The 13,702-nt window shown below is 40.4% G+C and overlaps 1 protein-coding gene across 3 annotated transcripts in view; it reads right to left on the minus strand.

The window, feature by feature from the left end:
• Positions 1–2,678: 2,678 nt before the first annotated feature.
• The window catches only part of ARHGEF28 (Rho guanine nucleotide exchange factor 28), a 159,870-nt gene continuing 148,846 nt past the window's right edge, over positions 2,679–13,702 (minus strand). For all 3 annotated transcript variants that reach the window (XM_069962804.1, XM_069962803.1, XM_069962806.1), the window contains 3 exons: positions 13,160–13,630; positions 10,922–11,177; positions 2,679–7,923 (listed from right to left, as the gene is read on the minus strand). In XM_069962804.1, the coding sequence (XP_069818905.1) occupies positions 7,754–7,923; positions 10,922–11,177; positions 13,160–13,630 (897 nt within the window). In that variant the 3' untranslated portion in view covers positions 2,679–7,753. The remainder of the gene's footprint in view (positions 7,924–10,921; positions 11,178–13,159; positions 13,631–13,702) is intronic.

Below are 13,702 nucleotides of genomic sequence, written 5' to 3' on the forward strand. Positions count from 1 at the left end.
AGAGGAGCGTCGGCAGCAGAATGTTGCTATCCTGGTCGTTTGTCTTTCAACATGTTGAAAGACAAACAACAGCATGATCAGCCGGCATTGTTCATGTCGGCTGATCGTTGTCTTTATTACACCAGATGATTATTGGCCGATAATCGTTTAGTGTAATAGGGCCTTAAATGCCTCCTACAGAACAGCTATTGTTAACAATGCATGTAACATTTGAGAAACAGATTATATCAACCTTCTTATCTTTTATCTTAATAATGGTAGAAAGTGAAACTAATTGTTTTCACCACTTCACAGGCGCCTCTCCATTGTGTAATAACTTCCATCTGATGAAAGGGTCGGGTGGGTGTTTCTCAAATTACTTTACAGGGAGTCGCCGAGATCTTTCGAGAACATTTTTATCTAATTTTCTTTATCTGATTTTTTGCCTTTTCTCTACCCAATAGGTAGCTCAAAAGTTTTTTTTTTAACTTTTGAAATTCAATACTTTGCAAAAGAGAAGTATGCATGTATGTTATTTATATAAACTTATTCATCTACTGTATAGCGAATCAAGTCAAGGAAACAGAACAGGATTTGGGAAAGTTTCTGATAAAAGCTTTTCAACCTTTTAGACATTCCTCACATTACTTTGATCATACGAGAGTACACCATTCATGTCAATATTCAGGTTACACAATGAATTATTTCTTTTTTTTTTTAGATAAAAAAAAAATTAGATATCACTCTTCTGGTTGTACAAAGTTTAGTGGAACATAGCAAATTCAGTCCATATGGTGTGGCTATGTCCAAGCATCAGGGATTATTGGATTGATAGTCATGATGATTAGCGATAAATTTGATTACTTTGTCCATTTTAATCCTCTCATTTTGGTTTAGGAAATATACTGGTATTAGGTTTACATCTCTGCAAGATATAAACTTAGTCAGAAGACTTCTCTTCCTTGTGGGACTTCTTTTGCTAAAACCTTACCTTATGTAAAATGGTCTAAAGGGGTCACGTCCGTAAGTCCGAAACTAGTGCTAAATGCCCTTACACAGCTAGTGATTATCAGCTGTTACGTCCGATAATCGCTTGATGTAATAGTTAGCGTTAAAAGGCAATGATCAGCCAACATGCACAATGCTGGTTGATCCTTGTCTTTCAATATGTTGAAAGATTTTTCAGCGATAACGACGGTCTGCTGGCCTTTGCTCCATGTAATAGGAGCCGCGGCAACATGTCTCATGGGCTCCCCAGATGATCTTTAGATCCTCCCGCAGCTTCCAGCGGCTGCTATGCTTCTACTCTCTCGCTGTCGGCACGTGTAATGGCACCGGCAGCAAGCGGGGAACGAGGTGCAAGTTAGCGTTGATCGGCCCGTGAAATAGGGCTTAAAGTGACACTGTCACCCCCTTTGTAAATTCTGACATCTCTACACAGGTGTAAAGGGTAAATTTAGCATTTTTCATACCTTATTTCATATCATACGTCATGGTGCTTGTTCAAGTAAAAAGTGACCTTTTATCAACTGCAGATTGTATTAAGTGGGCGTGACGTCGCGACATTAGCGCCACTTAACCCCGCCCACAATTACACCGTTGGTCCCTCCCCCTTGACGCCCATTGGATGGCCGATGTAAAGGGGGTGGGGTCTAGACCTTTCAACCAGCCTGTTCCAATGGCCGGCAAGGGGGCGGGGCCAACTGTGGTGTTGTGGGCAGGGCTAAGCAGCGCTAATGCCGCAAGGCCCCACCCACTTAACTCAATCTGCACTTGATAACAGATGACTTTTTACTTGAACAAACACCATGCCATATGATATAAAATAAGGTATGAAAACCGCTAAATTTACCCATTACACCTGTGTAGAGATGTCAGAATGCACAAAGGAGGTGACAGTGTCACTTTAACCAAGTTGTTATTTAGGTGAATTATGGTTTAGACCAGGAGTATCAATGTGACGGCCCTTCAGCTGTTGAAAAACTACATGCCTGAATGGTCAAAGCTTTTAGGCATCCAGGCATTATGAGAATTGCAGTTTTGCAATAACTAAAGGGCCACAGTTTGACACCTGTGGTCTAGAGTATTTATAAAATCAGGAAGGATGGCGTACAAAATGTATGTTCTCTTTGGATATTGTTATTTATACTTTTATTTTGGCATTTGTCTTTATTTTGTAATAACCATTTTAATATGATAAAAAGCAGATTTAAGTGGGGTCATTTCAGCTCTGAACCTTTCAGAATCTTGAATGCGTCTTGGACTATGTTACATTCACAGGGTTGATAAAGATGTAGCAGCAAGCCACACCATGATTGGCTGTAATTATATCAGTCGATGAACATAAAGCATACAGCATTGCTCAGAGAAAACAGTTGGGGATCTGTGTAATTCATGTACTCTTCACTCCAGAGGGATCGCTACTGTGGCTAATAGTGTGTCCTGACCAAAAGACTACACATTTTAATGCCCTTTATAGAAGCTAACTTGCCTCAATAATCATTCTAATTTAACTTCTATATATATAAATCACGAGGTGATTATATTAGGTCTTTCTTTGAGAGAGAAATAGAGGAGGAGCGCAATGTGGTTTGTGTGCTAGCTTGTTGAGACAATGCACATTATGTGTTCACTATTGGTATGCTTTACGGTTAAGACATAGGACAACCCTTACTGATAACACAAACACAACACGGAGACCATTTTGATATAAATATAATTGTACATTTACCAAAACACTACAAGGAACAGATATTCGGCACATATTTATACTATACAGAGGTTAGGAAATCAGAGGATGACACTGGGGTGTAGTGCAATTCTTTCTTAATAATCTCAAACATTACATTAGTATATTGTAGTGGATATCAGCTTATTTCACATACAGATTTCTCTGTATTTATTCGAACGTCAACAAAAAACTGGGTGAATCGGTGGTGCAATATCTTCTTTTCACAATAACTGGCAACGGGTCAGGAAAGTAATTTCATAGAACCAGAACTTCTATACATGACTCCCATGGTGAAAATCTTGCGAAAACCCACAAGAAAATATTAATTAGAATTTAAAAGGAACATGTTATCACTTTTTTGCTGCCTAAACCATTAGTCATCGGGGCAGTGCCCAGTTGTATCTGTCTGCCCTACCAGCCTTGATAGATAGAACTATCCCTATACCTAGACAGTCTGGGTTTGTGGGGCAGAATGAGGCTGCTGGGGACCGTTACAATGACTCATGGTTAAGGCTTTGAATAACCCACCCGCTTTCTTCTTGAAACCATCCCATTTCAGGCCTAGAGGTTGAGCATGGTATTACAGTTTCACTTAAAGGAAATACATGGCATCCAAAATGACTCATACAAGTTGGTAAAAAGTACAGATTATGAAAGAGGAGCCACCTTTTTAATGCTTAGAATCATCTATGTCCTCTTTTCTTGGGTTTGCACAGCCAGTGGATCAATAATGTTGAAGTTCTAACAATGAAATTTTTTTTTTATTTATACTGGTTTCCACAGTGAACAAAGTATAAATTATGATTTGACCTTTATTAGCTCAATTTCACCATGGTGACGGCACACCAGTAATAGTGTTATATGATCGTCTGCCTGCTTTATAATATTTTTCATACCATGTAAATATGGTATGAAATGCATCCAAAAGTGTTTTATTTAGCACTAGATCCATAAAAACTCGCAATGCTTCCCCCCAAACCTTTTAGAAGCACCTTACTGTTACATACCATGGGGACAGGAACGATTTTACACAGATGTGTTTCAATCATAGGCAATCTCAATCCTGTGCTATAAAATGATGTTTGGTACAACATATAATTAAAAATCAGATAAACAAAATGTGTTTATTGGTCATACTGGTTTTATATTGTTCTAAGCATGCCATGATTAAGATAATCTGTATTTGATATGCGTTGGAATAGAAACTTTGCATTACCCATGTCGTGTAGCAACTACGTGCTTCTAAAAGAACTCTGCAAGTAAAGCATTACAAGTTTTTATAAATCTATACGCTTTTACAGATTAAATACTTTTCTTAGGTATTAACATAACCATCTGGCCTGGTGAGGGATCTGTCATCAACTACTTTGGCCCAGTAATAGGGGGTAGTAACGCAATATGTCAATTTGGACTATATAATGGTATAAAATGATTGCTCTCTGTGTGCAGGACACAAATCACTTTATAAAAGAGCAGATTCATCTTTACAACTGTTATGTTATTATTACTTCAACATGCAAAATGAGAGACATGGCAACCTTTCTTATGTTCGTAATTTTAAAAAATCTCGGCTCCTTTGCAAACCTGTCTTTTCATGGTAAAAGACTACAAATCACTGTTTCCATCTTGATTCTGCATTCTATACTAAGTAAATGTAGGAAATACATAAGGGACAAACAATAAGAGAATGTTCATTGCCTCAGACAGAATAGTCTTTGTTTGTTTGTAGTCTGTTACCATGGAGACAAAAGATGCTATACATACTGTAGAAGACTATTCAAACAGTATATTTTCTTTAATTTCAGAAGAACTGGAATAAAATTGTATTAAAGAGGTACTCTGGAAAAAAAAAAAAAAAAAGATTGGAGGGCAGGGTATGGTGGGAAAATAAGTAGTGATACTTACCCATCCCAGTGTCCCTGCAGCGCCACCAGTCATTGACAGCCTCCAGTCTCCTGAATTTCCTGGGTTTCTGTATCATCACAACACCACAGGAACTACCCGCTCAGCCAATCATTGACTGCAGAAGTCTTCCATCTTAATCACTGACTAGCTGAGCCAGCATTTATAAACAGGGCTGTGACGTCACAGGATCAGGAGCTTCAGAAAACCAGTGGGTGACTGAACGTGAGCATCACGTCTTTATTATGTTCCCACCACCCCCTGCCTTTTTTTTTTTTTTTTTTTACCTTTGCCTAAAGTACACCCTTTAATGCATTTTCATATAGAACTTTTGCAGTGGAATATGGCTGTAACTGTAAATACAGTTTCTGTTTTTCTTTATCGTATTTGGATAACTGGCTTATGCTCTACCACAAGTCTATGTTGCAAGATGTATAAACAAGTAATAAACATAACCTGACCTGTAAGCCGAGACTATACAGCAACCATAAACATAGTTACACTTCTCAAACCATGCAAAAGGTAATAATGGCTTCAATATTTAGAGGGACTAAAAAGGGACCCTTATCCATACATGCAGTTGTATTCTTTAGTGTTATTACTGCACTGTATGTGGTTCACCTTATGTGTGATATCAGCCTATTGTACACTCAGCAGTTTGCCTGATAATAAATGGCTTGTGTGTTGTTCCAGACAGGAAAAAAAAAAAAAGAAGACTTTCCTCCCTAGCTTCTCTCACATTTTTCATGGGATGTGTGCATTTTGTAGAAAAGACTCCTGTATTAAGAGCTGACAAGTGATCACTGGACAGTGTTAGCCAAACCTTTTAAAATGCAGAAAAACTTGAGTGAATCGGTTTTAGAGCCAGGTGTTCACTGAAATCTAATCTTCATTGTGAAAAAGAACAGATGTGCGCCTTCCATCTTTACATTACTCATGTATTCACAGAAAGCACTGATCTGTCCTTACAGGCCGATTTCAATAAGTATTTGATAATGGGCTTAAAGCGCAAAAAAAAATAAATAAATAAATAAATAAGATCTGCAATATACTCATCTTACCAATTTATTGCCAGGCTGCTAGTCCCCTCAGTTCTCTGATGCTCCCCACTTTTTGACAATGTCACTAGATGACATTCCACGTGACAGAGCTCAGGTCGGCTATTGTTATAGATGAGGAGTGGTAGGGGACTGAAGAGACCAGTAACGCTGGGACACGTAATAATCTGCAAGAAAAGTGCACAGAAGTCTATTTATTATATCTGCTATCTAGGCCATTACAAATCATTTTGAAAACCCCCTCAGCACTTTTACAGTAGACAAAATTAGTCAATTAGTTCTGGAAAGGTGAATCAGAACGACCTAAAACTACATTATTTTAAAGGGTTATACTGAAATAGAAAAAAACATGGCTGTTTATCTTTCCTAAAACAACACCCCATCTGTCCAAATGTTATATGGCGTGTTTCAGCTCAACTCAGTTGAAACAACTGGGGCTGAGCAGCAACACCACTAACAACCTTTGGACAGGGGTGGTGTTTTTTTCGGAGCAAAGCCTCCATGTTTTCTGCACAACCCTATAAACACTTATGGAGACACTGGCACGTATGAGGGATGTATCACACAGCCTGAGCCCATCTGTAAAATGAGCATTGATCTCGATGATCAGCACTTGTTTACAAAGCCTCCATTAGGTTCGATCCTTCTTTCAGCCTTTTCCAGCTGTAAGCTGCAGCTGTTTTACAGCGAGATGTGCAGCTGATGGACAATGATTTTTCAGCAAGAGAAAGTGGCCCGATCGATCTATGGCTGTATCCATGTTTTCTTGGATTCCCTTGGACTATATCCAACTTCTTCAGCCAAAGTATTCAAATGCCCAATGATCGCACTCGGAGCATTCTCGAGTTGCGTTAATCTCTCCTGTTCATTTGATTAGGCTCTGATCCTATTGCACTTGAGCCTTCCACGTGAGGTATACACTGAGACGACTTCTAGATGTGTACCTTGGATGAAAGGCTATCAAATTATTACACTCTAAACTGACCACCACTAGGCCCCAATTTTAAAGAAAAATGTATACCATGCAGTATATTTCTTTACTATGTCCCTCTGCATAAAGATATTTTACAATAGTATTCTATGCAGCAAAAAAAACTCAAGGTATATTATCCATACTGCTCAACATATGCCAAAAGGGTTCACTGTAGGCAATGGGAGCTTTCCCAATTTATAAAACATAGTTGACAAGTGTGGTGTGAACAGAGCCATACTTGTATACAGCTAAATCAGAATGTTGAATTCATTGACACTATGCATATCTGGCATCTCTGTATATATTGTGTGGTGCAACATTTGGAAAGGTGCCATCAAGTCATATTCTACATACACAATAAAAAAATACAATACAATAACTTAGCAGTTTTCCACAAGAAAAAAAACAAAACAAAAAAAAACAAAAACAAAACACAAGCTCACCCCTTAAGGCCTCATTGACATATCTGTCATGACTGTGCATGAGTAGTAGTCCGCATTTTACGGAGAACTACATAGAAGATAGTGATCTGCAAATTTGGTTCTGCACTAGGACCGGTCCACGTGGATGTGTGAATAGGGCCACTGAAACACATTGGTGCTATGTTCTGTCTGCAATTGCGGACAGAACTGCAGACATGTGAATGAGACCTAACACCTGAAGGGTACTTCCAAATGGGTTCTGCAGTGTTAGAAGCTGTATCCATTGTACATGATAGGTACTCCAAGGCCATTTGATTGTGAATCCAATGAATAATTCTTCTAGAAATACTATATTCTGGATATACTCTAGCATCATGTGGACCCGTGAAAAAGAAGGTATCTCTCATGTATCTAAAGGTCTGCTCGCAGCAATGGAAAAAGCAATGAGTCATTCAGACAGTAGTAGTAGACCACAGAGCTTGTTGCGCTGAGATTATTTCAGTCCCTGATCGACCATACTGACAAGCAGATATCACAAAAATGGATATTTGCATCCGTGTGCAATGCTCTACGCTATTGCCAATCAATGGCAAATGTTAGACTTAAAGGGATTTACATTTACTATCTCATTTTAGAGACAAAGGTTTGCTGGTTCTACCAGCAAATGGGATTCTGGCCTGCTCCACAGTCAGAGGTAAACTATAGTCTCTTCCACCAGTCCATTTTCTACACATGGTGGGGGGTCAGCATGGAGTGTTTGCACGGTTTCTGAGGTTTGAGGCGCCTGATGGTTGCCCACGTTATGACCTGATGATGAAAGTAGTGTTCCGCAGAATATTACATGAGCCGCGTTGATATCTGAAACATAAGGAAACATTATTAGGATATTGACTAGAGGATTTTATGCCATGTATTATAATAGAATAAATATAAATTGAAGGCATGATCTTGAAAAACATAGCTCTAGAAATAGCGCCCCTAATGTCCATGGGTTGTATCTGGTATTACAGCTTAGCCTTGCCCATATGAATGAGGATGAGCTGCAACACGAGAAACAACCTAAATACAGAACACTCATGTAAGCCTGGTCAGTCCATATTGCGTAGACCGTAATAAAGTAACCTATTATTTTACAAGTTCTAATGCCGTAATCCCATACAGTACGCATGATCTAATGAGCCTTCTCCATTACATTTTGGCTAAAGCACAGCTTAAACTTTGGGTATACAGAGCAAATTAGTCGATGTGTTCCAACTTATTCCTTACTGGAAAATATGAACCAAATGTGGCGATGAGAAGTTTCTGCAAAACATTTTAATGAGGAAGAAATCCATTTCTCTTACTTTTGTTCTCAATTAGGCTGTAGCTATATTCAGAAATACACATCATCTGGCCGGACAATGTGGGAAGGAACAGCTAAGTGCCCACCAGTTTCTTTCCTCGAAAAAATACATTGAGAGTCTCATTGATTTGTAAAGATTTTCCATCATCTCTACACTGGTGCAACATGTGCACATACAAGCTGTATATGTAACACTTTATTCTGGATGTATCTTACTGCCTGGAAGGTTAAGAAACTAACATAATGGCTGCAAAAAGACATCTTATATGGCGATAACTTGGACTCTAGTTCACAATTTACACCGACATTGAACATTTACCCCGTGGGTGCGAACTGCCACGGGGAGCTGCAGGACCAAATAGGGCCTTTAGTGTGAACACTGCCCAATCGTTTGTCTTCACAGAGCCAAGGGTTATCACACCTTAAGAAATTTCTGCTGCAAAAATAAAAGCATGTCTCTGCATTTTCTGTGTTCTACATAACATTTAGACAACATGCACTAAATAAGCACGAATCTAGTAGATTAGTACTCGTTTAAAGGGAACCTGTCAGCTAAAAGACGGCCAAAACTGCTTACATGGCTACAAAGCTATGTATGCAGTGAGACTATCCATATCTTTATTGTAGTTATCTGAGGCTGCTGTCATCTAAACTATTAATTTTTATTACTGCTCTGAAGTGTCAGAGGCATGGTCAGGGGACTAAAGAGCACTGGCCATGCCTCTATGACACTTCTGGGCTGCAAGAAAAAAAAAACTTTTTTTTTAGGTGATTACAGCCCCAAACAACTAAAAGGAAGGTATGGATTAAAGGTTTTTCTTTAAGAAGCTCATGGCCTAATTACAGTGCATTCAGAGTAACACAATCACTGGATCATTTTTTTGACCCTTTACTTTCATAATAGTTTGCTGCACATCCCCCATTTATACAGAGCAATCAGCTGTCGTATCAATCACTGGCTGATCACTGGCCCTCTTACATAGGTCAAATATCTGGAATGAACATTCATTTAGCCCATAATCAGCCCATGTAAATAGCCCACTACTGACAAACCTGGGATTGTGGACAATGTTCACACCTTATATTGGTCGTTTTCTTGTTTAAAACAAGACTTTAAATGATGAACTTTCAGGTTTACGAATCATCATGTACAAATGTAAAAGGGTAAGGATACGCAGCGAGCACATATTCTTACTATTCAACAGCAGAATTTCACTCGTCTTACTATTGACCACATGCAGCTAGTGGGTACTTAGATAGGAAATGAAAACACAACCTAGAGATGAAATGTTCCATATGAGTGACAAATCTGGGGAGAGAAGACACTAGAGACCTAATAAGCTGAGAGAACGTGGCTCTCCTGTGAATGATCCAGGCGCACAGTCCTCTACTGTGGATCCAGGCAAGATGTTTCTGTGCACAAATTACAACAGCAGCAGCTGGAAGAGAAAGAATAACATCCCCACCCAGTGCCTAGAAGAAGATTCACTGGTAATGCACAATTCTGCACTTGGCTGTTTGCCCAAAGCCCATACATCTCAATAAAAAACACAAATATATGCTGCCACCTCTCTGGTCTTCTAGTATATGTGGCTGACAGGGGCTATTTGTGAAGTATTACCTATACTAGGCTCTGCTCACATATGCATTGGGCACTCTGTTTTGATTAATTTCATTCTGGGCTATTCTTGGAAAAACAGAGGTGAACAGAGCCCACTATGTTAATAAATAGTCCATCTGCCACCACTAGTGTCCAGGCTCTGTTTCATTTTTGTGCTCTTACAGATTGGACTAATGGGAGGGAGGGTTATCCAGAAATTTGGAGAACATGTAGGATGGAGAATGGGCACTCGCTCCTCCTTTCTTGGCTATCTAATAGACTGGATTGTCATTCATAGCTCTAAAAATGATGAATAGCAAGGAGGGAAGCTTCTCATATATGTATGATGGGGCACAGCAGAAGCAAAGGACTATAAAGTATCATACCTTTCCTATTAAAGAAATATTACTGACTTTAAACTAAAGTGGCCAACCCCTTTAAAGCTTTTCATAAGGCGCAGGAGCATGTAGTCATGCCCCTTCCGCCCTCGTCTTAACGTCGCTTTTGCTTAACTGGCAGCCTGAGCGCTAGAAACTTAATGCAAAGGCCAGCTTCTCAAGCTGCCAATTAATTTTGAGTGGCTGGGAAGATTGCAGAGGCAGTGTGACTACATGCCATTGCAGCTCCGCCCCCATGACTAGATATATCAGGAGTCAAAACCGAATAGATTTTTTAAAAAATTGTTGCCCTGCCGGATTCTGCTGGGCTCAGCGCCGGAAAGCTGTGCCTGGCAGCTATAAAAAAACAGGGGCCAGTTGAAACTACATCAGGTTCTCTTAAAAAAGAATGCAGCACCCATTGTGCACTAAACACTTTTGTAGATATTATATGAAGAAACAAAGAACACTAAACAATCTAAGTACTGAACAACACAGAGATACTGCAATACTGAGTTCTATAATGTTCTCCTTTACCATTGTTACAGGCATCTTTATTGCTGTGCCGGGAGGAATTCTCAAGCCTGTGTTGCCGGGAAATTAAGGAGCTCCAAGGTTCACTAGAGATGTCCACAGGGCTGCTCCCTGAAGTCTCTGCTAAGTCCAAGGTATTATCCACATGTGGATGGGAGCCGGGGAGTGTGGCTATGCTGCTGAGCGACATCTGAGCCAGCGTGTTGTTAATATAGTTGTCTTCATTTTGTAAACTGTCATGCTGGGAGTTTCTTACACCCTGTTATATGAAGGAAAATACGAGAGTGAGTTCAGCCGTGTTGTTTACAGGAACCAGAGAAGACTTAGCGCGTCCATTCATTTTACCCAACACGTTTTCTTATAACCTCTGTCCTTACTTTATTAAACTTGTAATTTTGGTTTCGCCGGGGACGTGTTAATGTAAAGAAAGGGCTTTTGATTTAGTTCAGGGAAATGCTTCACACTCCCTTTACTATGCCCGCTCTCTGAGCTTAACAACCCCACATAAAATTAAATCATGTCACATAACCACAGCGCCCTTTTGAAGTCCACGGGTATTTCTATTGTCAGAAAACTCACAAGACACCTTAGAACAAATGTGGAGATGAGATTTTTTTTTTTTTTTTTTTATAACAAAGAACAGAAACTGTTCCATTCATTACACATATATAACACCTGGGGTGTCCAGCTGTACAATGGTAACAAGACAAGTACCCAGCCCCATGCCATGTTTGAGGGATATGTTTTCCAGATATCCTCCTGATGTATCCTGCAAGTCATACAATGCACCCAACATATGCTGAGAGGGTCCAACTGGTATGTGTCGATACCATATTGAAAAGAGTAACCTACAATGCTTTTAACAAGGATATCCTACAAAACACCCTACACTGCATCATATACAGTTTACAATGGGTGACATATGTAGCTGCATGACGATGTTGTCCACATCAGGGACCCACATGTGGTGTACATTGGGAGCATCTCTAGGCATATCTGTCAAAAGCAGAGCTCTGAATAGAGTCGTTACAGCAACAGAACGAGGACTGCAAAATTTTTCCAATTTGTCATACAATAATCAAAAAAAAAAAAAAAAGGAAGTTGGATTGGTCTTAGATGGGCAGACTGCTGCCTGACGTAAGTACCAGTCAGATCAGCACGGGTTTGATGAGACTGCAACATGGCTCTGTTATTGTGCAGGCAGGGTCACATAGTCAATCACTGAATTGTTTTTATGGCCCTTTACTTCTATCATTCATCAGTCACACATGCCCTATTACACAAGGAAAGGTGCAATCAATAAAGGTTTTGTCAAAGCCATACAATCAACTGATAAACGATCTGGTTCATCACCTGACCATTTGGTCTATTTCATAGGGTAAAATTGGCTTGCTCGGCCGATAATAGCCCCATGTTCTAAGGCCCTAAATCACTGGTAATGGTAAATTTCTCATTGCTTATTCCTACGTTACATGAATGAGGTCTACGCACGGAACATGTGCTATGGGCCGGTTTAAGAGTCCTCCCGGCATTATGTATCTATGTGACACCAAGAGCTCAAAAATAGGTTAAATCTTCATGATACTGTACTGATACAGCCGTTGGGCAGTGTCAGTACAGTACTGCAAAGATTTAAACAGTTTCTGAGCTCCCAACATCATCATAATACATGATGCCAGGAGTTCGGATAATCCATTGTGTTGCACACAGTCCGTATATACAGCCCGTGCATGGAACGTGTGCATGAGGCCCTAGGAGGAACTCTAGTCTGTTATTTTTAACTACATTTCTATCATCCCATGACAATATTCTGCGGCACTTAAAGCGACTCTGTACCCACAATCTGCCCCCCCAAACCGCTTGTACCTTAAGATAGCTGCTTTTAATCCAAGATCTGTCCTGGGGTCCGTTCGGCAGGTGACGCAGTTATTGTCCACAAAACAACTTTTAAACTTACAACCCCGTGCCCTACAGGAGTATCAGTGCCCTAACTTTGCACCACCCCTCCGCCCCTCCTCCCCACCCTCTTCATCATTACGAATGCCACTGGAGCATTTTCACCACGCTGAACATTTGCACAGGTGTCTTAACGATCCAGCAGATGTGCCAGGCTGCCACAGCTGACGAATAGTAGGCAATATCATCTGATTCCTGGACTGAAATCCAAGTACAAACGTAGATAAAGATAAATGTCCCTATAGAATATACATATGGGTGTGTGTAACCTTACTATGAGAATACCTCTGTTTTAGGTCGTGGAATGAGCACTGGCATGCTGTTCTGTCGTGTGTGACTGAGGAGTTTGTTCTTCAGACACAGCTGCTGCCTCTTCTTCTCCACAAGTCTCTGGCCTTCGCTCAGCCGCTCCACATTCTGCTGGTATTCCTGCAGCTTTTGGCTGAGCTCCTCCCTTTTCTCCTCCAGTAGATGCTCCTGGTTCTGGCACTCTCTGTGCCTCTCCCGCAGCACGTTCTCCTTGTCCGCATACTCCCGTTCCTTCTGGCTGCACTCGCGCTCCCAGCGTTGCTTTTCTTGCTGAAGCTGGTGCTGAAGTTTGTCTAAACTGGCCTGCTCGCCACAGTGGGGTGTCTCTGGGTGTCTGTTTTCCTGCACGAAAACCCCACGGATTGGTACACCCTTGCCGCCTGGCTCGTGATCCTGGAGTAGTGCTTTATTGAGTTCTATCTGGGTATCCTGCAGTGTTACTACAGCCTGACAAAGAAGATGCAACATGTTTAATCCTAACATTGTACCATTTCTAAATGCTTCTTCTTAACATAATTC

This window comes from Dendropsophus ebraccatus, chromosome 3 (genome assembly GCF_027789765.1).
Source record: "Dendropsophus ebraccatus isolate aDenEbr1 chromosome 3, aDenEbr1.pat, whole genome shotgun sequence".
NCBI lineage: Eukaryota > Metazoa > Chordata > Amphibia > Anura > Hylidae > Dendropsophus > Dendropsophus ebraccatus.